The sequence below is a fragment of the Protopterus annectens genome, chromosome 14.part0 (assembly GCF_019279795.1).
Source record: "Protopterus annectens isolate FY-2018-M chromosome 14.part0, PAN1.0, whole genome shotgun sequence".
Classification (NCBI taxonomy): Eukaryota; Metazoa; Chordata; order Ceratodontiformes; family Protopteridae; genus Protopterus; species Protopterus annectens.
The window spans coordinates 7,658,063-7,684,659 of NC_056748.1; the positions used below are offsets into that span (position 1 = coordinate 7,658,063).

At 40.5% G+C, this 26,597-nt stretch overlaps 1 protein-coding gene across 3 annotated transcripts in view; it reads right to left on the minus strand.

The window, feature by feature from the left end:
* Positions 1–26,597, minus strand: part of MXI1 (MAX interactor 1, dimerization protein) — an 862,954-nt gene that overhangs the window by 424,298 nt on the left and 412,059 nt on the right. For all 3 annotated transcript variants that reach the window (XM_044055700.1, XM_044055699.1, XM_044055701.1), the window contains exon 3: positions 16,333–16,362. In XM_044055700.1, coding sequence (XP_043911635.1) covers positions 16,333–16,362 — 30 coding nt within the window. The remainder of the gene's footprint in view (positions 1–16,332; positions 16,363–26,597) is intronic.

Sequence of the window (26,597 nt, forward strand, 5' to 3'; positions counted from 1 at the left end):
CTCATTCCTCATTCTCCTCATCTCTGGAGTGTTAGGACACAATAAAGGGAGGTAAGAGCTATGGACTGAAGCCATCACTTCAATGAAAGGGATTTTCTGTATACTTTTAATCCCCCTGCTGACCAAATATGATGTAGTGCCAACTTCTCTACATCCAGTGTATGTGCATGTTTCCACATACCACTGACTTTGGCTATGGTGTTTGCACATTCATTATGGGAGCCTTTGCTTCAAGGGGGGGGGTCCCTAGTTGCATATGTTGCAATCCCTGGTCTTCTTACAGGTGCAGCTACTGCAACTGGGCTCTTAACACTTTTCTCCTGGGATGGGCAAAGGATGGGCAAAGCCAGTGTTAGTTGCTCACTCCCATCTCTTTCTGGATAGCTTTTCCAAAGGTCAGGCCTCTAATCGAACCTGGATGGTCTAGGGTATAACTATGGCTAAAACTTTTTTTAAAGCAGAGCAGGTGCAACATCACTATTAAAAAAAAAAAAAACCTTCAAAAGTTCTAAAGTAGACACTGAAGTCACTACGTTGCTCTATGTAAGTGGCAAACAGTGTGCACTGGGTCACTCAGCCACACACACAGATTATATCTGAAACAAGCACCACAGTGAACAGTAAATATTCTGATCACATTTACTTAATTCAGTGACTAAAGTTCAGTACAAAAATTAGCATTATTCAGAAGTGAAATCACTACATTTCAAACTGACACTGAATAAGTAACAACTATAACTTTTCTTTCTCTCTTAAACATTTTCACAAGGAAGAATTGCTCCTCCCTCTCTTGGCTCTCCACATGTCTGATTATTTATCTGTAGCATCTTAGAGAAAAGCAACTTTCCTGCACACCACAATCATAATCATTAAATACAAATCAGACTGTACATTAGACTGTCAATCACAAATAGCTCTTAGTTAAACCTGACATCCTATTTATCAAATACCACTGCTAGAGATACCAGTTTCATGACATGCAGATTATAAGACAAATTCAGAGTCTGTTCTAAAACTAAGCAAAGCTTTTAAACACAAGCATGCATTAGTAATGGAGCAAGAAATGGCACACCATCCCAAACAAGGGCTAAAACATTCTACTACTACAGCAGAGATTAAAGTGGGAGGACAGTACTTAGGGACCCCTATCCCGACAGAAAAAAAGGGGAACAAAGAAACAAGTGACAAGACACTTGAAAGCTATAGCAATAACCCACAGCTGGGTGTGGGTAATGCTGGATTTATCCATGGTGAGGGCCAAGCCCTGCCAACCACGGATAAATCAGCATTACCCACACTCAACCGTGGGTTATTGCTATTATACAATGACATTATTTAAGAAAAAAATACTTTTCTTATATAATGCCCTTGTATAGTGGTAGCGTGGTGTTCTGCTTTGTTTATGTATCCGAGAGCTTTCTTGATGTACTGCGCATGCATATGTGACTTTCGTTCCCATGCTTACGAAGTACATCAGTGCTTTGGAAAGGAAACAGAGAAAGGAAGATCTCTGTTGCCCCCCCCACACACACACACTTAAATAAAGGTTGAAATTTGGACACTTTAGAGGTATGAGAGAGACAGAATGGTGAAAATAAAAGGAAAATCATGTATGTTTCTTATGTTTTGAATAACATACCAGATTTTCCTAGTATTTTCTCCAGACTGTCCAGATTTCAAATTTTATTATAATTTTTGTTTTTACAGTGAATAACACTAAAAAAGGTATAGCATATATTAACAGAAGAAAATCTGGGCAATCAGACTTTTTTCCGTTGGTATATGCTCAATTTACAACGGGCATGCTGGTTGGGTTGCTTGGGATTGACCAATCAGCATGCTTATTTTGAATATTAATGGCCAGTCATTGCTTAATATACATTAAACTCTTAAATATTCCCCACAAAAAAACTTTTAAAAATGCTTCAGTGAGTTGAATGTTCCAGTATTTTTCTGCCAGGCTGAATCATTATGGAAATGTAACTCAACAAGATGCCTGTGAAATGCTTTTTAAGGAATAATGTTTCACATGTCTAGTATTGGCTAAGAAATGTTTATAAGCAGCACTGCCACCCCATCACCATACAGTGCATCATTGTTCCTGTACATCTTCTCATCTGAAAAATACTACCCAATAACACTGCCATCCTTCTTAGAGATGTTACTGTAGCAAGTTCTTGCAGCCTCTCTTTATAGAACTTTTGGGCTACTTCTTTTCTAGATCTTTCAAGAGGTGATATCCTTAGAACCTTACACAATATTCCAAATAGGATCTCAATAACTATCTGTACAGAATAATACAGACTTTCTTCTTTCTGCTGATAATATGTTTATATTTTACATAACACCACTGCTTACCAAGTTAATATTTTCTTATACTGCATGCCTACTACTAACTCTTCTGACAGTACTGTCTCTAGCTCATTTCCACTCTTCTCCTTTCAGTAATTCCTCCACTCGTGTACTTGTCTCTAGAGTTATCATTTCCCAGATGTACTACTTTGGGTTTGCTCACCTTGTGTCTTAGTTAACATGGCTTCAACCATTTCTCAGACATTAAGTTCCTCCACAGCCTTTCTTCTTTACTATACATACTGACCATATGGAACATTATTACAAAAGCCTTTGAAAAGAACCAGGAAACAGGTGTAACCTTGTACACTGCTGCTGGGTATTCTGATATTATCCCTTAGGACTGGATTTTGGTTTCTTCAGTGATGAGAAAGATTACAGAGAGTCAGTAAAATGTGTACTTTGTATACTGAAAGATGTCACTAGTGAACTTTGGCAGAAGTTTACGCTTGAAGCAAGTTATTCTTCAGTATCTACTCCTGGTATCTGCAAAAGAGCTGCAAGTGGCCATGAAGACTATGCTGATCATGCAAAACCAGAGGCTGAAGTTAAACTTGGGTTCAACAGAAAACAGCTGGATTCTGAGAGGGTCCAGGAATAATGATCTGTGAGGGCAATTCAGTACAAAACTAAATGGAGTCATGCACTTAAGTAACAAAACTACACACTCTGACAGTTTACTTAACAGCAGTTCACATTAGGCCACAGTAAAGTAAATGTTTTTATCCACAGATATTATGAGCACCATGAGAAGTTGTTAACAATATCAAATGACTTCAGCTAAAGTAATTGCTGCACCACAGAAGGAGCTAAATATGGAACTAAAGAAGTTATCACAGCACAAAAGTATACAGGTTTTGTTAAAAGCTTTACCTGAACTACTATATCCAGTTCTAATGGGCATACTTAAGAAGGGATCTTAAACTTCTAAGAGCATTTAAAGGAAGGAGTAAGGCTACTAAGCAGCCTAGACAAAAATTCACAAATGGAAAGAAACTGCAGGAGAGGAAGGATGGGAAAGTAAGATGTTTTATTCAACTGATCATCATGTAAGACACAAACAGGGACGGGTTATTTAGGGCATTAATGGGAAAGGAAAGGGGAGCATGGATCTTGCCACTGAGCAGGTGAAAGGATGGGACTTGGCAATTTTTTTCTTGGTAAGGGTGCTGACTGCTGTGTCACTAACAGATACTGCTGTGACAATGACAGCTGTATGGACCTAATGTGTGGGCCAACTTAAGGGATTCATGATTCACTTGGAAGCACAGTGTGTACTCAACTGAAACTGATGGAGAAATGGTGCATGTAACTCCTGGGGAAATGGCTAACTGGATTATGTATCTCCTTGAGAAACAAAAACCTAGCTGGACTGCAGTGATCATTTGGGCTGTACAGTTTTTATTATCAACAAATGGTATATGGGTCATCATCTGCAATGGGAGACTCTAAATTGTTAACTGCCAAACTAGTCAAGTACTTAGTACAGAGGACAAAGGCTATCAGCTGTCAACATGTGTCCCATAGTCCAGTGTTTCATTCCTTCAACTCCCATATACCTACTATGTGACTGATAAAGTACCTTAACCAGACACTGCTCTGTAGCAACTGGGAAACCAGACTAAGGTGTCTGAACCCCCATGCACAGTAACTACTCAAAGACCCATGAACAGCCAGCAGCTAAGTGTTTACGTGTGGATCTATCATTTTTTGTATACTGGAAAAGAGAGGTTTACCACAGCCTTTAGACACAAAGACAAATGAGAAATGTATTATAAACTTAACAAGGAGTAGCAGCAGTATGAAGGAACAACTGAGAAAGACTACAGCAAAAAGGCGAAAAGGTAATCTGGAGTGAACATTATTTTTGAAGTCCCTTAATAAGTAACAATAGCACGAATGCACATATATTATAAATCTGACAAATTCAAGACTGTTTCACAGATCACAGGGCTGTGCATGAGACATTCTGTTCTACATTTAAAACATCAGTTTTCAAGTTTGCCAGAAAATGTCTGGCAAGTTGTGCTACATTTCAAAACAGATGTGTATTCAGACTGAAGAGATGGTGTAGCTGGTAGATGTGTCATGACGAGCAATAATCGTTACATTTTCTAAAGAAAGAAGCTGTTATCAGAATTCATACTGAAATCACTGCGTAGCTGACATATGTGTCATGCTAAGGAATAATCTAGTTCTGCTTTCTAAATAAATATGTTAACAGACTTTTGTGTAGTATAACTAGAAGTCATGAATGCAAACGTTTCTGTTAATCAAGAATGCAGTATAGTTCAACTTATACCACTTATTTCTTGGATTACACCGCAGAACACAGTGGTTTCCTTGGAAAAAACATGCTCCAGTATAACAGACTCCACACCTCTCATTCTTCACCTTTGGAGTTACTGACAAAACAAAAAATAATTATGGAAAAGGTCCCATATTACTGGCACTTTAAAAATGGGTAACAGTAATTTAGGACTTTTCAAAATTAGTTCTAATTTTAGGAGGGATGAAGCAAAAGTTGGTGGGACAAATTAGGGTTATCCAAAAAAGAACATTAGTGGCACAGTGAAGGAGATCAAATTTATGCATCTTAAATCCATGGTTCGGTATTGAAACAAAGTTACGCAGTAACTGTAATAACAGATGTGTAGACTTAAGTCCATCTTTATCTAACTGTATGACTAAAGTTGGCACAATTTACAGAGGTCCACATCTAAAACTTTACAAGGCCAATTAATTCCTCCCCTCTTTACCCACAACCTTGTAGGCACAATTACCCCTCTACAGATCTCTGTTAACCACGTGAAGGTGAATCTAAAGAGGAAAGGCAATAACTCTGAAAGTTTTCCAAACCAGACAAACTGTGGTAGGAGGAAGGAAGATGGGTTCATAGAGGTAAAATAACCTGATTCAATACATCTGCCATAACAGTAAGCACATAACTCTCATATGTGAAAGGACCAGTCCAACTTCCACTACCTACAGGACAGAGTCCCATGCTTATCATGCTGGGTGGATCCTTGCAAGAGTTAGTACAAATGATAAAAACAATTCTGAATCCTCCTCATATGCATATGCATTGAAAACTAGGAGTATACTGCCTGATGTGTACCTCAGTAGCGGACAAAATAACCTACTATTAGGTCAGTTACATCAGTAAGGCAGCCCTCTAAAATGTCACCATTTCCAGAATTCTGACAAAATGGAGGCACCACTTCTTTCAGGCTGAATCTATGATACCTCCCAATAAAACTTTCTACTGTAACTAAGAACAGATTTTCTCTTGCTGACTGTGAACTCCAGGTAATCTAGAAAACAGATAGACACCTTCAAGTCCTCCAGCAACTGATCCTTGAAATGAACCTGCAAAAGGCAGTTATCCAGATACAGAAAGAGTGAAAACTTTAGCATGAGTGCCATTAACTTTTCAGGCAAGCACACAGAGTACCTTGGCCAAAGGGAAGTATTATAAACTGGGAATGACCCATATGAAACCTGGGAAAACTCCTGTGATACTTCAAGAGTTATCACACAGTTTATATAAACATACATACACACACACACATACATACACACATATATATATATATATATATATATATATATATATATATACACATATACATACACACATGTATACACACACGTGTGTGTGTGTGTGTGTGTGTGTGTGTGTATATATATATATATATATATATATATATATATATATACACACACACACAGATGTATGTGGATATATATACATATATATATATACATATATATATATATAGATATATATACACATATATATGCGTGTGTGTGTGTATGTATATATACACATATATATATATATATATATATATATATATATATATATATATATACATACATGCACATATATATATATATATATATATATATATATATATATATTTTATATATGTGTGTGTATATATATATATATATATATATATATATATATATATATATAAAGAAAGATATAGACTTATATACAGATATATGCGCACACACACACACACATACATACATAGAACAAATATTGTGTTATATGGTGGTCCATATGTTGCAATGCATTTATCTGTCATTCCTAATTTATGGAGCAATTTTTTTAATAAAAAGCTTTGTAAACATTTTTATTAAAACATGACTCAAATAAAATCTACTGAATCGTTTGTGATGCCAAGCTAAGTTTCGTGTGAGATGCATCCACAGACTTTAATGGACACATCAAGTGCATGCACACAGGATGAATTCAATAATGGCAATGGACATGTCCTCTTGTAAACCCTACTTCGTCACTGGTCATAAAGGTCAACTTATGTTAGGGCAGCGAAATTACATTTTTAGTAGTGCCCAATGGCATAACAGATACCATTGTCATCTCACAGCAAAAGGTTCCCTGGTTCGATTCTGTGCAGGTCTACATGTCCTCCCTGTGTTTACGAGGGTTTCCTCCCACATTCCAAAGACATGCAGTAACTGGATTAGACACTCTAAATTGGCGATAGGTGTCAGTGTGTGTGCAAGTAAGTGGTGCTGAAGAACTACAGTGGCAGGGCTAGCCATCTAGTGGTCTCAACCTTGGCTCTAGATTATTGTCACTTTTGAAGTGACACCCTGACCCCATGTGCAAAAATGGGATAAAGGGGTTGTGCATGGATGGATGGATTATTAAAAAAAGGGCATCTACATAAATTAAGGGAGAGAGAAATGTATGGCTCTGTAAGAACCTCATGCCGTCATGTAAATGATAGATAAAAAATCTGTTTCAAAATACTCTAAAAATCAGAATGTGTCAAAGAATCCTTCACATCCAGAAATAACATCTGTATTCCTACGGTATAAGGTGAACTAGGGACTGAACCAAACAATATTATGGAATGCCAGACCACAACAAACTTGTTTGGAATGGACAAATCTAAAACTTTCCTCCAATGACCATCATTTTTGGGAAGACGGGAAGAACTGGGAACAGAAGCCGGTTTCTTTTGAGGAGAGAATTTTGCCCACAACCCTGAATGATCATAAATTCTGTTTTGCAATTTCCTTTAAGCGCTCCTTCCTGCCATAAACCTCTGTCTATACTTCTCCAATGATACCATTATTTTTCTATTCTACCTCTACGAACCTCTTTGTTTTTTTTAATCTGAACACTCTAGAAAGAAGAAGATAATGAAGCCTCTCCCTCAAAGCAGGATTTCTGCCAGAGGAATGATGCATCAGGCTTCCTTTCACTACATTGTTTTTATAGTCTTATAACAAAGGATAAGGTTAAATGGCTGAGATATGATGCCTAGCAATTTACAGCAGAGAGTATTGAGGCTGTGGGACTGCTGACCAGCATTCCATAGTCATGCCTTTGCTGGACTCCTTGAGCACCATGTGGCTGAGCAATTCACTTAGCTAGACAGTACTTTCTAGTCACCCCTGAAAGGAGGAGTTGGTATCTAGTGGGGTTACCTGGTCATCAGACAAGTAAAATAAAAAAAAAAAAAAAAATAGAAGTACTTCAAATTCAGGCAATCCCAATTATCATTATCACCAAAATGGAGGTAAAATGTGTGGTATCTTAGGAGCACTTTCCCAAGCAAGCTACCAAAACTATAACCAATCTTAAGCAACCCAGGAGGACAAATAAAACTGAAAAGGGTAAGGAAGTGTAAAAGAACATGAAAACACAATGACTGTGGTCAAATGCACAACAACAAGTGAAGTTTATCTTAATGAAAACGAAACAATACAAATGCAAAAATCGAACCTCAAAACAGAGCAGTGCCTAAATGAAACTCCACATAGTATTAGTTCAAAAAAGGACAATGAAAACTCCAAGATAGTATGAAAATACAGAGGAAGGGGTGAAGGAAAATGCACAAATAGCAAAGTCCCCAAATGAGCAGAAGACAAAGTACAGTTTTGTACCTACCATAAATGTAGATGTTCGAAGATCCACATTGCTGCAGTCATAACCTGTGGGTAGTCCGCTGTCCTCGGTCGGCCCGAATACCAAAGTATTAGGCTGGCGTCGGTCATGGGCGCTCAGATCTGACGTCAGTGCGTCATGGTATTAAAGCGCATGACCGACGTCATATCCTCAGTCTTTTCTTGCCCCAGATGTCAGAAGGCCCTAAAAAGAAAGGCCACAGCCTAAAATAGAAAAACCTCCAAAACCCATGTACAAACAACATCTATAACCCAAACCATACAACCACTCCAAACTACAGAGGGAAGGAGGGAGGGAATTGGACTGCAGCACTGTGGATCTTCGAACATCTACATTTATGGTAGGTACAAAACTGTACTATGTTCTTCATCTCACATTGCTGCAGTCATAACCTGTGGGTAGAATCCTAAAGCAAAGGTAAAGGGAGGTTGGCAAAATCATAAAGCATTGGGAGCTGCTAATATGCCCTGTAAGACTGCAGTGGCAAATCCAGCCCTAGATTTGGAATAAAGAGGAGATGGTAATGTTTAGAAAAAGTGTGCACTGAACTCCAAGTAGCTGCTTCCAAAATATCTTTAGTAGCTACACCCTCAAAAAGCAGTAGAAGTGGCAGTAGCCCTAGTGGAATGAGGTCTGATTCCAGCCGGAATCTCCTTACCATGATGAGAATAACAAAAGGCAATACAATGGCCAATCCACTTACAAATAGTTTGTTTTGAAACAGGTTTCCCCTGAGAGCCCAAAGCAAAAGAGACAAATAACTGTTGAGACTGTCTGAACCTTTTAGTCCTGCTCAAATAATAACGCAACTGCCTGTGAATATCCAAAGTGTGCAAAATTTTCTCCCCTTTATTTTGGGGATCAGCATAAAAAGTAGGCAAATGAATAGATTGGTTCAAGGCCACATTTGAAACCACTTTAGGCATAAAAGTAGTGTTAGTACGCAGAGATACCCTATCCTTATAAAAAATCAGGAAGGGTTCAACTGCCATTAGAGCCTGTAATTCAGATACCCTTCTAGCAGACGTAATGGCCAACAAAAAAGCAGTCTTCCAAGACAAAAACTTTAACTCAGACGTAGCTGCAGGTTCAAAAGGAGGTAAAGTAAGTTTTTCCAACACAAAATTGAGATCCCAGGAAGGAGTAGGAGCTCTACGCGGGGGTCTCATGTTCTTTGCCCCTCTAAGGAATTGCTTAAACAAAGGATGAGAGAATAAAGGTGGGTCACAGCCATAGTGAGCAGAAATGGCTGCAGCATGAACTTTTACAGAGGAGAAGGACAAACCCTTGTCTAATAATTCTGTAAGATATTGAAGAGAAACACTCAAATCAGGCCTGGAAACATCAAAGCTCTTTGCTTTGCTCCAAATAAAAAAATCTCCTCCATTTATCAGCATAAACTTTCCTTGTACTAGGCCTCCTGGCCTCCAAAATAACATTCAAAACTTGTTGAGGAAGCTGCGACCCTCCAGGTTCTAGAACAGAATATGCCATGCTGTTAGATGCAGGGACTGAATCCTGACATTGAGGAAATGATTGCTCTCCTGAGACAAAAGGTGTGGAATTGAAGGCAAAGGCCAAGGAGGCTCCCGTACTAAACTCCTCAGCAGAGGGTACCAGTGCTGTCGAGGCCAATCTGGAGCTATTAGAATCATGGAGGGCTTGTCTTGTCTGACCTTCAAGAGCACCTTGGGAAGGAGAGGCAGAGGAGGAAAGGCATAGACGTGAAGATTGCTCCAACTGAATGATAGAGCATCCACTTTCCAAGCTGTTGGATGAAACATCTTCGTGCAAAACTTTGGCAACTGGAAATTTAGTGGAGAAGCGAACAGATCTATGTCTGGAGTCCCCCATATCACTGTCAACTGTCGAAATACATGAGGATCCAACTTCCACTCGTGGGGATCCACCATCTGTCTGCTCAAAACATCTGCTAAGGAGTTCTGTGCTCCTGGCAGAAACCCTGCCTGAAGAGTGAGGTGCAAACTGAGAGCAGTCTCCCACAAAATCATAGCTTGCCTGCAAAGAGGGTACGAATGGGTTCCCCCTTGGTTGTTGATGTACCACATGACAGTTGTGTTGTCTGGTTGAATCAACACTTGTCCCGGGTGAAGTAAATCCCTGAAAGCCATCAATGCAAATTGGACTGCTAACATCTCCTTCAAGTTGATATGTAAATGTTGAAGTCTGGCAGGCCACGTGTCTTGAACCCATTTTCCATTGAGGTGTGCTCCCCAAGCCTTGTCCGAGGCATCTGTCGTTAAGATCTGACTCGCCTCTGGCCGGGTCACAGAGAGTCCCTTGTTTAGGTGACATTCCTGAGCCCACCACAAAAATTCCTTTTGAATGCAAGGTATTATTTGAATGACAGTGTCCAGATCGTGGCAGTGTTATGTCCACACATTTTTGAGATACCATTGTAGCTTCCTCATATGCAGTTTGGCATTGGGAAGCACCAGAATACAAGATGCCATGAACCCCAAGGCTTGAAGGACTGTTCTTGCAGTCAGCCTGGACCGTAGAGACAATTGTTGGAAGTAAAGTGTAAGGTTCCTTTGCTTGTCCAGGGTCAAAAAAGCCATCTGGGAAGCTGTATTCAGTCTCACACCCAGAAAGCACATTTCCTGAGAGGGTACTAGACTGGACTTTGTTTCGTTCACAGAATACCCTAGGCACCTTAACACTGCCATAACATACTGTAGATGGTGAAGAAGCTTGTTTTTGTCTTGAGCAAGAATCAGGCAATCGTCCAAATAAGGATAAATTTGTATTCCTCTTAACCTGAAGAAGGCTATCACCGGAGCCAGAACCTTTGTGAACACCCTGGGCGCAGTAGATAAGCCAAAGGGCAATGCAGAGAATTGACAATGTAAAGTCCCAGCCGAAAACGCAGGAATCTCCTGCAACTGGGCCTGATAGGAACATGAAGATAAGCCTCTTTGAGATCCAGAGTTACCATCCAGTGATCTTTGCCCAACAGAGGCAGAAGTTGTTGCAACGTCAACATTTTGAATTTTGGAATGTCCAGGTATGTGTTGAGGATAGATAAATCCAAAATTGGCCTCCAAGTGTTTCCATTCTTTGGTACAAGAAACAGGCGAGAATAAAATCCTAGGCCCACTTCTGACAGAGGGACCTGCTGTATAGCCCCCATTTGAAGAAGTAAAGAAATCTGTTTGTGAGCCTCTACCCTTTGCTGAGGAGGAACGTCTGGCATGCCCTTGAAAGGGGCAATGTGTGGAAATAAAACTTGTAGCCTCGGTCTATAATGTCCAACACCCATTTGTCCTGGGTGACTAAAAGCCAGTTTTGCTTGAAGAGTGCCAACTTTCCTCCCAAAGGAGCTGCCAGACAGGCGGGATCTGGCAGCTGAAGATGCAGGTCATTGGGCCTGTTTATGAAAGGACTGGCCCCTGCCCTCACCTGTAGATTGTGCAGGGGAACTCCACGTTCTAGGCCTGAAAGAACCCTGAGCTCTGCCCCTACCACGCCTAGATCTGCCCCTAGACTGTGAATCAGAAGAAGGATAAGCCCATCCCTTAGTAGGCCAATTCCTGCTAAACTTAGGGGCTGCACCTGCAAAAAATCTTTAACAGTCTGCATAGACTTAGCCTTGTCTTCCATTTTCTTTAAGACAGACTCCACAGGAGAACCAAACAAAACTTCAGACTGTAAAGGAGCATCCAAAATTCTAGCTTTAACATGCTCTGACAAATTCTGATCCTTATGCCAGGCGTGCCTGCGAATAACTGATCCAGTGGCAGCCACCCTGGAAGAAGCCTGTAAAGCATCGAAACCACACTGCAAAGAATGCTTACCCACCTGATCAGAGGCATGCACCAAATCCTGTAATTCCTTACACTCCATGCCATCTGCCAAAGCATCTACCTTAGATTTTAACTGAGTAATGAGAAAATTCTGGTATTTCAACATATGAAACTGGCAATTCAAAGCCCTCATTGCTAGAGTGGAAGAGGTGTACACTTTCTTACCCCACCTATCCAAAGCTCTAGAATCTTTATCCATAGGAACTGGATTCTTTACATCAGAAGCCCTGACACCCTTGGGTCCCTGGCTAATAGTTTCTGGGTCAGCCCTTGGGCTCCTATACAGATATTTATGAGCCCCAGGTACTCTGTAATACCTATCTGGTTTAACTGGCGCAGGAGGCAAAGAGTCTGGATTAAGGGAAGCCTCCGAGAAAACATCCTGAACAACATCCAAAACAGGAGGTATAGCTAAGGGCCGATGTTGTGGTAAAACAAAATTCCCTAAGCCTTTTCGGAATCAGAAATCCTGACCTTCCCATTTAAAATGCTCCCTCATAGAATGCAGGGTTTCTGAAAAGAAAAATCCTCTGGAGGAGAAGCAGAAGGAGTGGAATCCTCTGCGTCTGAATCAGAATAAGGAGGAAAATCCTGAGTGTCTTCAGTCAAGACTCTGAGTAATCTGAAGCCTGTTCCAAACTTTCCACCTCTGGCTCCACCCTAGGTCTCTTATCTGGAGGGGCATAGAACCCTGATTAAGGAAATTAAATCTTCTGCCATTTTAAGCATGTGTTTTTAGGCACAGAACCTGCAGAACTAGGACTGACACCTGAGGAAGACAAACCAGGCCTGCCCTTAGAAGGTACCTTAGAGACAGAAGGAGAAGGCCTAACCACCTTAGGCAAAGAAGGGAGTACAGCAACCTGAGAGGCCCCCTCAGCCTGACCTGACTCCTGAGAGGCCACATCCTGCAAAAGTAACGTCTCCCCCTGAGACTCAGCTGAAACCTCGGCTGGATCTACAGATTCCACCGTAGTTTCTAAAGAACCGGCGTCTGGAACGGACGACTCATCCTGCTTGGACCTTAACGATTTTTCCTTGCGCTTCTTAGCGGTAGCAGGCGTTGGAGGATCCGACAGCATATTGTAATTACACCGCTTACCGAAGACAAGCCTAGCGCAATCTAACCTACGCTTAATGGTGCGCTTATTAAACCTAGCACAAAAGCGACACCCGACTACGTCGTGCTCAGGCCCCAAACAAGGAATACAGAGAGAGTGGTAATCCCTATGCGGTATCTGTTTCCCACAAGAAATACAATTATTCACTTTTTCTGACATCCGGAATTAACTGAGGCAAGAAAAAACAAAAATATTCCCCAACGGGGTACTTAGCCCAACTTGGTTTCGGTCTGAAACTCAGAATACGAAAATTTCAGAACGCCGAACGGCACTTGCAAACGCTGCTTCTGCTTCGGACCATGCGGCAAAAAAGACTGAGGATATGACGTCGGTCATGCGCTTTAATACCATGACGCACTGACGTCAGATCTGAGCGCCCATGACCGATGCCAGCCTAATACTTTGGTATTCGGGCCGACCGAGGACAGCGGACTACCCACAGGTTATGACTGCAGCAATGTGAGATGAAGAACATCATGTTTTGTTAAAGAAATGCAGAACCGTTTTTATACATGCAGCATAAGGAAAATCAAAGGTAAAATAAAAAAGAAACAGTAGTGCACAACAGAACTGAAAAGTAAAGGAAAGGAGGATGCAGTCAAAGCAGTGATACTAAAAACAGCTTTAAAATCAGAGAGTAACCACTGACTAACCCATTAAAAAAAAAAAAAACCCCACTACTGCAGGAAAATGCATTACTCAATGACTGCAAAGGGGAAGATGTATTCACTGTTCACGGGGGTAAGGTTCCGGAAAGAGAGAAGACAATGCAGTCCTGGTAATCTGATGTCAGATGTAAGGAAATATGGGACTGCTGCTTAAAAAATAGTAGTGTCAGAGCCCCTGGAAAGTAGTGCAGCAAAGGATCCGGGCAGCAACCTGACCGAGGTCACGGTACGGAATTTTGATACTTTAGACGACCCAGACAGCAGGCTAGAACACATTAGTTTTCTACATACGTCTACATTTATGAGGAAAAGAGTAACCACATTAGCCATCCTAGCAGCAAAACAGGGTAAAGAGTATGGGTCAGTTTACACACACACACACACATATATATATATAGATAGATATACACACACACACACGCACACATATGTACATGTGCACACACAGTATATATAAACACACATATGTATATACACACAAATGAGCATGCACACATACTGTGTGTGTGTGTGTGTGTGTGTGTGTGTGTGTGTGTGTGTGTGTGTGTGTGCGTGCACCAGTGTGCAGAATGGTACAGAAAAGTAAAGCAGATAAGGAAAATGACAAAAAATAAATAATGAATATAAGCTTAGAACCAGTGCAAGGAAGTACAAAACAATGGCTTATAGTATAGAAAAAAATCACTACGGGGCATAAAACAGAGGAGTAGGTGCTAGGCAGTAAAAACAGAGACACATCTGGGATGTATTCATCAGTTGCTAAAATGAAGGCAAGTAACATAAATACTGTAAAGATAACTGGGATGTTCAAAAAAAAAAAAAAAGGTGCTTCTAGCATTTCTCTTCCCCTACCCCTGCTACAAGCATCCTTCCCCTCCTATTAAGAGGACACATGGACTAGGCAAACATAGGATGGGAATGTTTGGGTTTTTTTTAGTACTGCCCAACAGTCCCAGAATGGCAGCATTTAAATGCAAGCCCTGTCACATGTGTACCCTCCCTTGACAGAATCGAAGATATTTACACTCCTATGTTTCAACCAGGTGGTACATTAAGAAAGGAGATCAGGTACCTGGCCAAGCATTTTCAAACTTGATCCCAGGTTAACTCTCCAGATTAACCTAGGTAGCCAGTAATACTAAGACCCATCTTACTACCATGGCAGCACTCTGGGAATACATTTCTATCAGCACGTCTGGTGTTGGAAATAAAGCAATAATAATTATAAACTAATGTACAAAGTTATTAAGAAAGGGAAACTGTATCCTCAAACCCTAAAACAATGCATATATCCACTGACCATTTGAAGATGATCTGTTCCCTAAAACACTAGTTGATGTGTTCAATGGTGTCTGGGTAAGAGATTTAACTCACAGACTGGAAACGGTATATAAAAAAATACAACTGTAGTTATTTGGGAAGCAATGTCATCAGTGCAAAGCAGGACAGCTAACATGTTTTGCAACCCGAAAGCACCCCATGTGTGCATATGAGACTTGGCTCATTGAATTCATATGATAGTACTTACTTAGAAAATGCAGCCAGCTAAAGCTCATCAGGCAAAATCAAATGAGCATGCGGGGAATGTTTTGCAACTGCAAAGCCTGCCATCCTTTGCAATGACATGTACTATCCACACAACTGAAATTAGTGTTTTACAAGCAATTCTCTTATTTCAACAAGAAACTCTGGATACATTTTTTGCTACAAAATGCATTTAACCAGAAGGATTCGACTTTGATTCAAAGAAAAGTATATTACCTACCTTGAGCACTTTGCTGCATGAAGAACTGTGCAGCAACAAATGAATGACAATGTAAGATAAACATGAGACAGAGAGAGCAATCATAAACAACAGTAAAAAATGGAAATGATGCAGTCTATCATTTAGAAGATGCCATAACTAGCTTTTGTTTCCCATTATTACTTAAAAGGAGCCCAAGCTCTTGAACCACACAAAAAAAAGCTACACCAGCATGTCCTAAAATCCTTGAGATCAATACAGAGAACTATACCTCTCTTAAAGAAAGACATATAGTTTCAATTAATGTTAACACCCACTTTAACACCAACCACCTCAGCAACATGACACCTTAGCAACACTAGCAGTGTGACCCAAACAGAGTTCAGTGTGTCAGGAAAAGAATGGTTATTTACTTTACTCTGCATACTAATCAGATCCAGAAATAGGTCAGCTCTTTAACTTTGAAACTAAAGCAGATTAAAAGAACTGCATTTTTTCCCCATCTTTTTAAAGACAGACACATCCCATTCTTTTCTGCTTATATGCAACCAAACAGAAAAATCAGAGAAAATCTCAAGTCAGCAGAAGAAGTTGGAAATTTTTAAACAGTAGCCAGGAACCATACACAACAACAATTAACGTTGTTAGAAACAACTAAATTACTTACCGGTTCTTTTCCAACTCATTATGCGTTGACCTAGAAGAAAAGTGAGGAAAACACATCAGTATATCTGAATTAATTCAAAGACATGTCATCTAGTTGTCTGAGAGAAACAATGTAGCCAGAATCTGCCCTTTTGAATTTTATATGAAGTACTGATTTGTCCTGCCCACCCCCCCAAAAAAAACCTTTTCCCTCTTAGTTGCATTCTATTACATTTACTTTGTTTTGCATCTTTTCCTATTTGACATTGCTATTTTCATAATGAGCTCCTAAGGTGCTTGCAACAGAAACATACATAGTGGCCAGTACTAAAAGCTCCAGAGTATAGGCCTACTTTGTGTGTGTGTTGTGTGTGTGTGTTTGTTGTGTGTGTGTGTGTGTGTGTGTGTGTGTGTGTTGTGTGTGTTGTGTTTGTTGTGTTTGTTGTGTGTGTTGTGTGTGTTGTTGGGGGGGGGGGGGTTGTCCTTCCATCAAATGTCTACATACAGTTATAAAAGATGTAAACCTGGCCAGAGCAACAACTCTGTAGTAAGCAAGTAAACAACTTCTTTTGTTACAAAAGTAACCAATCTGGCCCTAAAGGACGGTCTATAAATGTCAGCCACTAACGCTCAAAGGACATTCTGTGAAAACCAAAACAAACAATACACTATATTGAGATGTGGTGCTGCGGTAGCGTTATCGCCTCACAGTACGACATTGTCCTGTTCGATTCTCAGCTAAAGCATCTTCTGCGTGGAGAAATACGTGAATGGGCGTACCTTTGTTGAAGGTTGTGCGTTAGAGCTGGCAACTCGGTACGTAAAAATCTACTGCCAATCATTAGCGGACCAGAGTTCTGCTGTGGCGACCCCTAACCAGGAAAAGCCGAAAGATACAACAACAACAGCACTATATTGAGATCTAAATTCCCTACAGAGACTAAATAAGGCTAATTTCAGAAGGGTTTTTTTTCTGCTAAAAGCATCAACAGAAAAGATGCAGTAAGATGACATACATGAACAACAATAAAAGTACAACTGCAGAGCAAATTATCCTGCCCTCCAACAGCAGTGGACAGTTCACCATTTAAACTTGTCATAACTTAACATCTTCATGTTTCCATTTCTTGAAGGGTGTTGACAGAAGTCTACAACGATAACGTATGTAAAAACATCAGGTACTATGTGAATGGCATGTACTGTTTTGAACGCAGTCTCCACAGTTACACAGTAACATGTTTTCCCATATCTTTTTTGTAAGTGATTTCTTAACTTCTGGTAATTGGGTTGTTCACTGGGTTGGGTTCATTTTCAATGGCAGTTTGGGGAAAAAGACTCCACAATAATTAGATGAAGGCTAGTAAAATTATACCATGTGTAATTTTTAAAATATTACAGTAGATAGACAAATGTAAACATAAAACAATAACATGTAAGCCACAAGTCACTAAAATAATGTGGCAATAAAGAAACTGAAGAATGTTCAGCTTTCAACTTTCAATTTGTAGCCTCCTGTAAATCAGTAATAAAAAGGTAAATTATACTAAAAGGATAAAAAGAGAAAGGCAATACAAGAAGAAGTTTACAAAAGGAATTAGTTAAATTGTTTAGACAAAAATGTAAGGGTACCTATCGGAGAAAGTGAAGGATTGCGTTACATTTGCTTGATGGCAGAAAAATCTATTTATTCAGTGCCTTTTAAGTGGTTTAAGGAACATCTCACATTGTGGTATGGGTAACACAGGATTTACCTGCAGCTGGTATGGTTTGATCATGATGGTGAAGCCTGAATAATTAAACAAAGCCATTTGTGAACATATCCTGCATTACTCCCCAGACTCTGGAATAGATTGCCCATACATGTCAAGCAGAGTGCCTCTTTGGACCTCTTCAAGAAGAACCTTGACGATTGGATGGGAGAAAGGAAATTCACCCCAGGGATCACGTCAGTCGCCCTGCTAGACAGGGGTCCAGGAAAGTAAATAATGTGGGAAGAAATAGCCAGGGAATTGTTATGGCTAGGCTTGTATAGGCCCTAGGGCTGATAGCCTAGTACCAACCTATGAACCAGACATGAGTACGATTATACTACACTATTTAAGAAAAAATAAAATCTTACCATAACAGTATATGTCCTTCTCTTAACTGTTGCAGTATCCTAAACAGAAGGGATCTCCCGCCCAGGGCAACCTGACGCTTGGCCAGTATACAAAAGCCTAATGATCTTTTTTGCAGCGTACATCACACTTATGCTCCCCACACAAAACTCAGGGGATAAAAGGGAAGTATGGACACAACTATCCAGAACTGAATTGTCTCAGAAGAAAAGTATCCATAGGGCAAAGGAGTCCATACACATCCAGACGAAAAAGGGGAAACACTCAGTCAGAAGGAAATTTAAAACAAAAACCTGAATAAACTAGAGGGGGTTGGAGGGACAGAGGGAGCAAATACTACAACAGTGAAGAGAAGGACATCTAATGTTATGGTAAAATTTTACAAAACTGTATTATGCCTTCTCTATCACTGCTGCAGTATTCTACACAGAAGGGAGAGCAAAAAAGCTCACAAAACAGAATGGGAGGTGGAAGGCTGAGAAGAGCCCTTAAAAAGCCCCATATAAAATGGTTTGTGTAAAACCTGCTCTGGCCCTAGAAACCATAATCAATGTATAATGCTTAGTAATGGCATGGACTAAAGACCAAGTAGCAGCTTCAAGGATGGAATTAGTGTCCAAACCCTTGAAGAAGGCACCAGAAGAGACAGCAGCCCTAGTAGAATGAGTTCTAACAGAAGTAGACAGAGATTTGGACAGCACAGTGTTGCAGCGGTAGCATTGTCGCCTCACAGCAAGAGGCTCTCCAGTTTGAATCTCGGCTGGGGTGCCTTCTGTGTGGAGTCTGCATGTCCTCCCTGCATTCATGTGGGTTTCCTCTGGTTTCCTCCCACATTTCAAAGAGATGTGTCTAGATCAGTTCTCCCCGGGCCTCCACTAAAAATTGGCTTCGTTCCAAGTCGGACTTTCCCAGTAAATAAATGTTAAAATAAATAAAAATACATAAATAATTTGCCGTTAAAAAGTATAACAAAAGGAAATTATTTTATATACCTAGAAGGAGATAGTTTGCTTAGAAACAGCTAAACCCAATGTTCTGGGATGAAAGGCAAAAAAAGCTGATCAGACTTACAAATGGCCTTAGTTTTATCCAAATAGTACGTGAGCTAACTGTGCAAATCCTAGGTATGCAGGACCCTCTCACTAGCAGACTAAGGAGAAGGGAAAAAGGAAGGGAGTTATACCAATTGATTCAAGAACAACTCATTTGCTACCTTGGGCATAAAAGAATGATTTGTACAAAGAGACAGCCTGTCCCTGTGAAAAAACACAAAGGAGACATGGGCATAAGGACCTGCAGCTCAAAAACCCTCCAAGCAGAAGTAAGAGACAGCAACAAAACATCTCACTATATTTTCCTAAATGACTAAAGAATTACTGTTCCCTATTTACTTGCTAGAACAAGGCAAGATGATGTGGATGAGTGTCTTTGTTGTCAGGTTCCAAAAACAGAGTGCATCTATCACATCTCCCACTAGTATTCAAATACAATTTCAGTGCTGGCTACAGACTGACATCACATCTCGTCACATGACTCTGTGGTTCCCACACTACCCCCTCACAAGCCACTGAGCCAGGATTTGGCACTGATGTGTCACAATACACACACACAACTTTGCCAAGGCTCAATACAGCATCTGGGCACTGTAAAACAATTCCAACGCTTCCACCCTTTCTGTAGAGACTAACAAGCCATTCTCTGGCACCCCACGGTAGCAAACAGTTCATCACTAATGGCAAAAGAATAGGATCCCAGCCCCAGCTATTCACAGACATTATGTCTCTGGCTGCATTCAGACCTGTGAGAGAAAATCTTTATGGCCTAAATCAAGTAATTAAATTTTAGGCTATTTTTCTTAAGGTTAGCTGGGCTGAGCATAACCCCTTCCCTTCCAGCATCCTCTGTTAAAATATAAATTTAATCAGTTACAATACAGTCTGACATACAAGTATATTTCTTTTCTGTCCAGCAGGACCCACTGCTGATACATTTTTAACACAAGCAACTTTATAAATACATTTTAACACAGGTATCTGTACAAATCAGTTTGACATTCAAATGGCATACAATTCTTTACAAAATTCCAGCTAGCTAGGCTGGCATATGTTACACATGCACTGCCCTACTCCCCCTAGCGCAACTGGCACTACCTCACATAATCACAACATGTACAGACAGATCTGAAACACTGCATACATATTTGCTGACCTCACAAGACCCAAACATAGTGAAAGTTTTAAAACATGACGAGAATACATTTAAGGTGACTTCTCTGCTTAGTTTAGCAGAAACATACTGGTGTCAAGTGGGAATGGAAATCGAACCAGAAGCAGATAAAAATCAGGCAGCAACTGAATGTGCCAAAAAAACAAAAGAAAGAATATAAGGTGAAGGATCAGATGAGAAGGCAAGAAATGTGGAAAATGCATAAATATAGTTGCAAGTATATAAACTCTTAGAACAACCTCATGCTGATCAGGATCAAATGCAAAAATGGTTGAGGAGTGGTGAATTTAAACCAAAAGAGGAAAGGTTAATACTGGCAGCCCAAGATAGTGGACTGTGTACACATTGGTTTACAAAGTCCATTGAACATGTGGGGGAAACAGACAAATGCAGGTTTTGTAAACCAGAACTGAAAACAGTTACACATCTTGTTGCTAACTGTTATAAACTAATGGCAGAATGACTGTATACTGAAAGCCATTATAATGCGGCAAGACTGTTGCACTGGGGATTGTGCAAACTTTACAATACTGAAGTAGCTGAAAAACACTGGAAACATGAGCCACAAAGCATTACAGAAAATGATGTCATTTATATCACATGGAATCACCCATTACCAACAGTTCAAAAAACAGTTGTGAGAAAAACAGATGTGAGAAAAACAAATACAGTAGTCCATGAAAAGAAGGCAAGAGCAGCATTGATCACAGAAATTGCTACACCCAGTGACTATAATGTCTTACGTACACAGAGACACAAAGTCACAAAATATTAGGATTTGCAGGAAGAAACTAGGGCATTGTGGAAGAAGGATACCCAGACAGATCCAACAGTAATAGGAGCAACAGGTCTTATAAAAAAATAATTTATTTACAATTGTACCTAGATATATTACCCATACATGTAATTCCATAAGAATTGCAGGAGTCATTACTGCTGCGAAGAGAACTTCTGGCTAACATCAAAGACTGAAACAATACTAATTTCATGAACTTTAATCATACTTTGACTTAGGAATGGGGTCCATTCCCATCATGGTATTTGAAACCCAAAAAACTTGCAGAAATTGGAAGAACAAAAGAGAGGAAGCTGCCTGTTCAGATGGAAGGCAAAATGATTTACCTGAGGAATACCCCATCAATGGACAATCTTCAAAAACAGGTCTCTGTGAAGCATCCATTCGTGAGCCTGTGTTTTGGATCTGCTCAGTCTGCCACTGGGATTGTGCTCTGAAGGAATATACACTGCCTGAAGAGTTAACTTATCTGATGAATGAGAGCCACCTCCCAAGCCTGAAGAGCCATCCTGTAAGGGAGGCAAGATTTTGTGCCTCCCTGCATATTGACATACCACACATCACTGTAATGTTGTCTGTGTACACCTTCAAGGGGCCTGGACAGAATATGGGATAAAAAGCTTGACTGGACAGAATCAGAGCTCTTATCTCTTTGATGTTGATATGGTCTGACTTTTGATGGGGAGGCCAGAGACTCTGAACTTTCAGGTGACCAAAAAAAGCCCCCGACCCCATGTATGAACCATCTGTGAACAGTTCTTGAGAAGGGACTGAAGGCTGAACTGGCTGACAGCAAACTGATGAATCCACCACTCAAATTTGTTTTTTAGACAGGGAAGGAGTGGTACACTGAAATCCAGAGAGAAACAATGCTGCAGCCAAAATGACTTGTGGTACCATTTAAGCTTCCGCATATGCAGTCTGGCAAGAGGGAGCATTGGAAAAGAAGAGGCCATGAATCTTGGGGCCCTAAGAAACTCCTTGGCTGATATGGCAGTAAGAGGAAGCAGAGACTTTAAGAAGGCTATCAATGACAAAACTTTTGGAAATGGAAAAGAGGCCAACAATGGTATTGTCTGAATCCTGCATCCCAGATATGCACGATCTTGACAGGGGGTTAGGACGGACTTTTGGAAGTTGATAGTGAACCTCAGACTTTGAAGAAGAGATGGTGAACTCCAAAGCCTGCAACAGGTGACTGGGAGAAGGTGCCTGAAGGAACAGGTTTGTCAAGATAAAGAAACACCTGAATGCCTTGGAGCCTGCAGAAAGCAATCACAACAGCTAGGCATTTTGTGAATATCTTGTGGCAGTATAGAGGCTAAAGGGCAAAGCAGAGTGCTTAAAATGAAAGGAAGACACAGAGAAACCTAAAAACTTCCTGAAAAGAAGGTGGACAGGGATATGAAAGTACGCTTCTTTCAGATCAAAAGACACCAGAAAAGCCTAACATAACAGAAAAGGAAACAGGATTTGAAGAGTAAGCATCTGAAAAAAGGGACCTTGAGAATGCTGTTGAGCCAGGAGTAATCCAGAATAGGTCTCCAAGTACCCTCCTTTCAAGGAACCAGGAACATCCTGGAATAAAAACCCTTTTCCACTTGGGAAGGGGGGACAGATTGAATGCTTCCTTCATTCACCAGGGACCGCAGAACCTCCCAGAATTGAGGAAGTTACTCTAGAGGAGTTTGAGGAATCCCGGAAAAAGGAGGGAGAAACTTCTATACCATGACGGATGATACAAAGAACCCAAGAGTCTGGAGTGATGAGACACCAATTTGGAAGACAAAGGGAAAGTCTAAGGGACAAAGAAACCTGGTCCAAAAGAGGGGGTGGGTGGGCGAAATGTCAAAGAAAAATAGACTTATGAGATAAAGGAGGTTCTGAGCCACAGAAATCTGAGAAGCCTTAACACAGGGGGCCCACCTACCACCATTCCTGCCCTTGGAGGCCTGGCGGGGTTGCTTGTGAACAAAAGCAGATCTAGAAGGATAATTCTTCTGGAACTTAGGATATAAGAAACAAATATATGTATATATATATATATATATATATATATATATATATATATATATATGTTTAATGTCCTGCAAGGCCTTCCCTTTCTCTTGAACAGACTTAAACATGTCAGCAGCAGCACTCCCAAAAAGATGTTTATTATCCAAAGGAGCATCCAACAACTTGGCCTTAATGTCAAGACAGAGACTGGAGACGAAGCCAAGAATAATGCCTTATGACAGACTCAAAAGCTGTAGCCCTGGAAGAGACATCATCAGCAGTATCACAGCTACACGCAAGAGTGGTGAGCCACTTGAGAACCAGAACCGAAGATAGATAAGGCAGAGGGTTTGCCTTCAGAATCAGGGAGGTCAGAAATAACCTGACAAGCCCAGAACAATCAAGGCCAGAGCATGCCTAGTCATGTGGGTCTGGTAATTAACAGCCCTAAAGGCCAAAGTAGAAGCAGTGCTAACTTTCTTACCAATCCTCTCCACTGCCCTACTATCCTCATCAGAAGGCAAAAGTTTGGAAGAGGACAAAAGCTTACAAGGTTTGTCGGAAGAGACTGACACCACAGCAGGACATTTAAATAAAAACTGACAATTCACAGGAACCTTACAGAACGTATCAGGTTTCTTAGCGGCAGAAGGCTTAGAATCAGGAGACTTGGAAGCAGCAATATAAAGTATCTAAAAAGGCAGCCAACACAGGAGGAACTGCCGATGGTTTAGGAGTATCCACCTGAAGCAACTCATAATATCTTTTTTGAATATCAGACACTTGAGAAGAATCCCACTTAAAGTATTCCATCATCCTAGCAATTGTGTAAGGAGACTCAAGGCTAACAGACTCCTCTTCATCAGAACCAAAAGCCAAAGGCAAAGGTATCTGTGAAGAATAGAACAAAGACCCTTCATCAGACACTGAATCCTCATCCAAGGAATCTGGTTCCCTAAGCTGATTAGAAGGGGTACAGGTCCAAGGCAGCAGATACCTAAACCCCTTGAGGAGGCTTTAGGGCCATCAAGGCAGAAAATAAGCAGTGAGTAAATTCTTTCCATTCCCTCTGAGGATCCTAAGGATGGACATAAACACGCTTCAGTTGTCTTTTCTTGGAAGGGACATCATCCCTAACAAATACAGGAGGTTCTGACTCTTGACAAGATTTGATAAGAGAACTCAAAATCTCCTCCCTGACTAATACTTGAGGAGTCCCTCTAAGACCCTCCAAAATAATCAACCGTGGTTCCCCCTTGACATCCGAATCAAATGCCTGCAAAGCCTCAAAAGGACTTACCAAAAGATGAATCCATGATGGCCTCCAATGGGGTCATGGCAGAGGAATCTGATGTAGATGCCGAATGACCTACCCAGCTATTACCCACTTGTAGAAAGACATCCTGTGGAGACTGGATAGCTAAAGAATCCAGTCGAGACTTCTTGGTGTTCTTCTTACCTAGCAGGAGTATCTCAGGGTTAAGGATTCTTTCATGGTGCTCTGAGCTAACTGTTTAAGCCATTGGTTTTCAAGATAAATGGCCTGGGAAGACAAACAGCTTCTGAGTGTCTTAGGCACAAAAGCCTTACAGATACTACAAGAGGTCATGGGAAGCACCCAAACAAAAATGACATTGTTTGTGAAGATCCTTATGGGGAATCTGCCTCCCACACTAACATTTTCCATTCCTGGATGACATGAACTCTTAAATAGCAAAATAAATTCAAAGACCAAGAAAAGTAAAGCACCTTTCACTTGGTATTCAGTACAGTAACAAGACATACAGACCAACTAGCAATAATGATGACTGAATTGGCGGCAAAGAAGTAGAAGTTCTAGGTAACTGTGTCAGTACATCCTTTTTACGCCCTATGTTCTGTGTGGCAAGCATAAGTGTGATGTACATCACATACAAGATCATTAGGTTTTTGTACACTGGCCGAGCATCAGGCTGCCCTGGGTGGGAGATCCCTTCTGTTTATAATACTGCAACACTGTTACCAAAGGACATCATCAGTTACTTTTCTAAATAATGTCTTTATATAAAATGGACTTTAATCCTCTTCCACATCTTGTAGCGTGTAGTGGAAGTCCAAACAATATGTTGCACATACATAAGGTGCATAAGCGCAGACACATGTGGAGTACATTGATTAGATGTACCTCCTGCTTGTCAAAAAAAAGTATCAATCAATGAGAGACTCTACAGCAGAGTTGTGTGTGATGTCAGCTGCACAGTCCTGTGTTTTACAACAGCACCAGTTGTACTGTAGAAGCAGCTGCAGTATTAGGTGGTACCTGCTCACATTTGAAGTAATATAGTCTGTTCTATATTACAAGATCAAAGCTTTACTTAATCGAATAAGTAAAGCTCGAACTTCTGATATCGGAACCGTAAATTGTCGAATGGCCAATTTAACCCAGGGAAACACTTCCCTTGGCCATTCTGTGCAGTATGCCCGTTTCTCCAATTTGGAGAGATCTCGGACTTGGTATATTTAGGTAAGGGGTGTGGGGGGGGGGGCAAAGCCCCCCACTTGATTTCGGATGTAAAGTTTTTTTTTTTTTGATTCAGCCAAGGGAAGTGTTTCCCTTGGTTGAATCATCCGTTCAACAATTTTAGCTGTCGATATTACAAGATTGAGCTTTAGTTATTCGATTAACTAAAACTTTGATGTTGTAATATAGATACATATGGTCTATTCTATGCGTGACATGAAAAGAGAATGGAAAATTTTTATTTTGTACTTTATATAACATGGAAGCAAAGTAACAACATTTAAAATGATTGTTTGAAAGCAAAATAGACTGTACTGTTGAACAGAAAAAAAAAAAAAGAGGCCAGAGACAGGGAGCTACGATGTCTCTGGCTGCAGCTGGACATCTGTGAGTAATGCTCTATCTACAGCTCAGTCCAATTACTTTGTACATTTCTGAACACAAGTGACCATTTACTGTATAATCAGCATTCATCCTCCCCCCTCAACTCTACTTTCACCTTTATCCTTTCCACCTGTTCCCTGCACGACATGCTCTCCTGAATGCCTCTGTGGATTCTCTCCCACCAACTGTTGCAGTAGCTCATTCCATATGCCTACAATACTCTCTGTGAAAAGAAAAAGTTATTTCTGGAGATCCACAGAGAAATT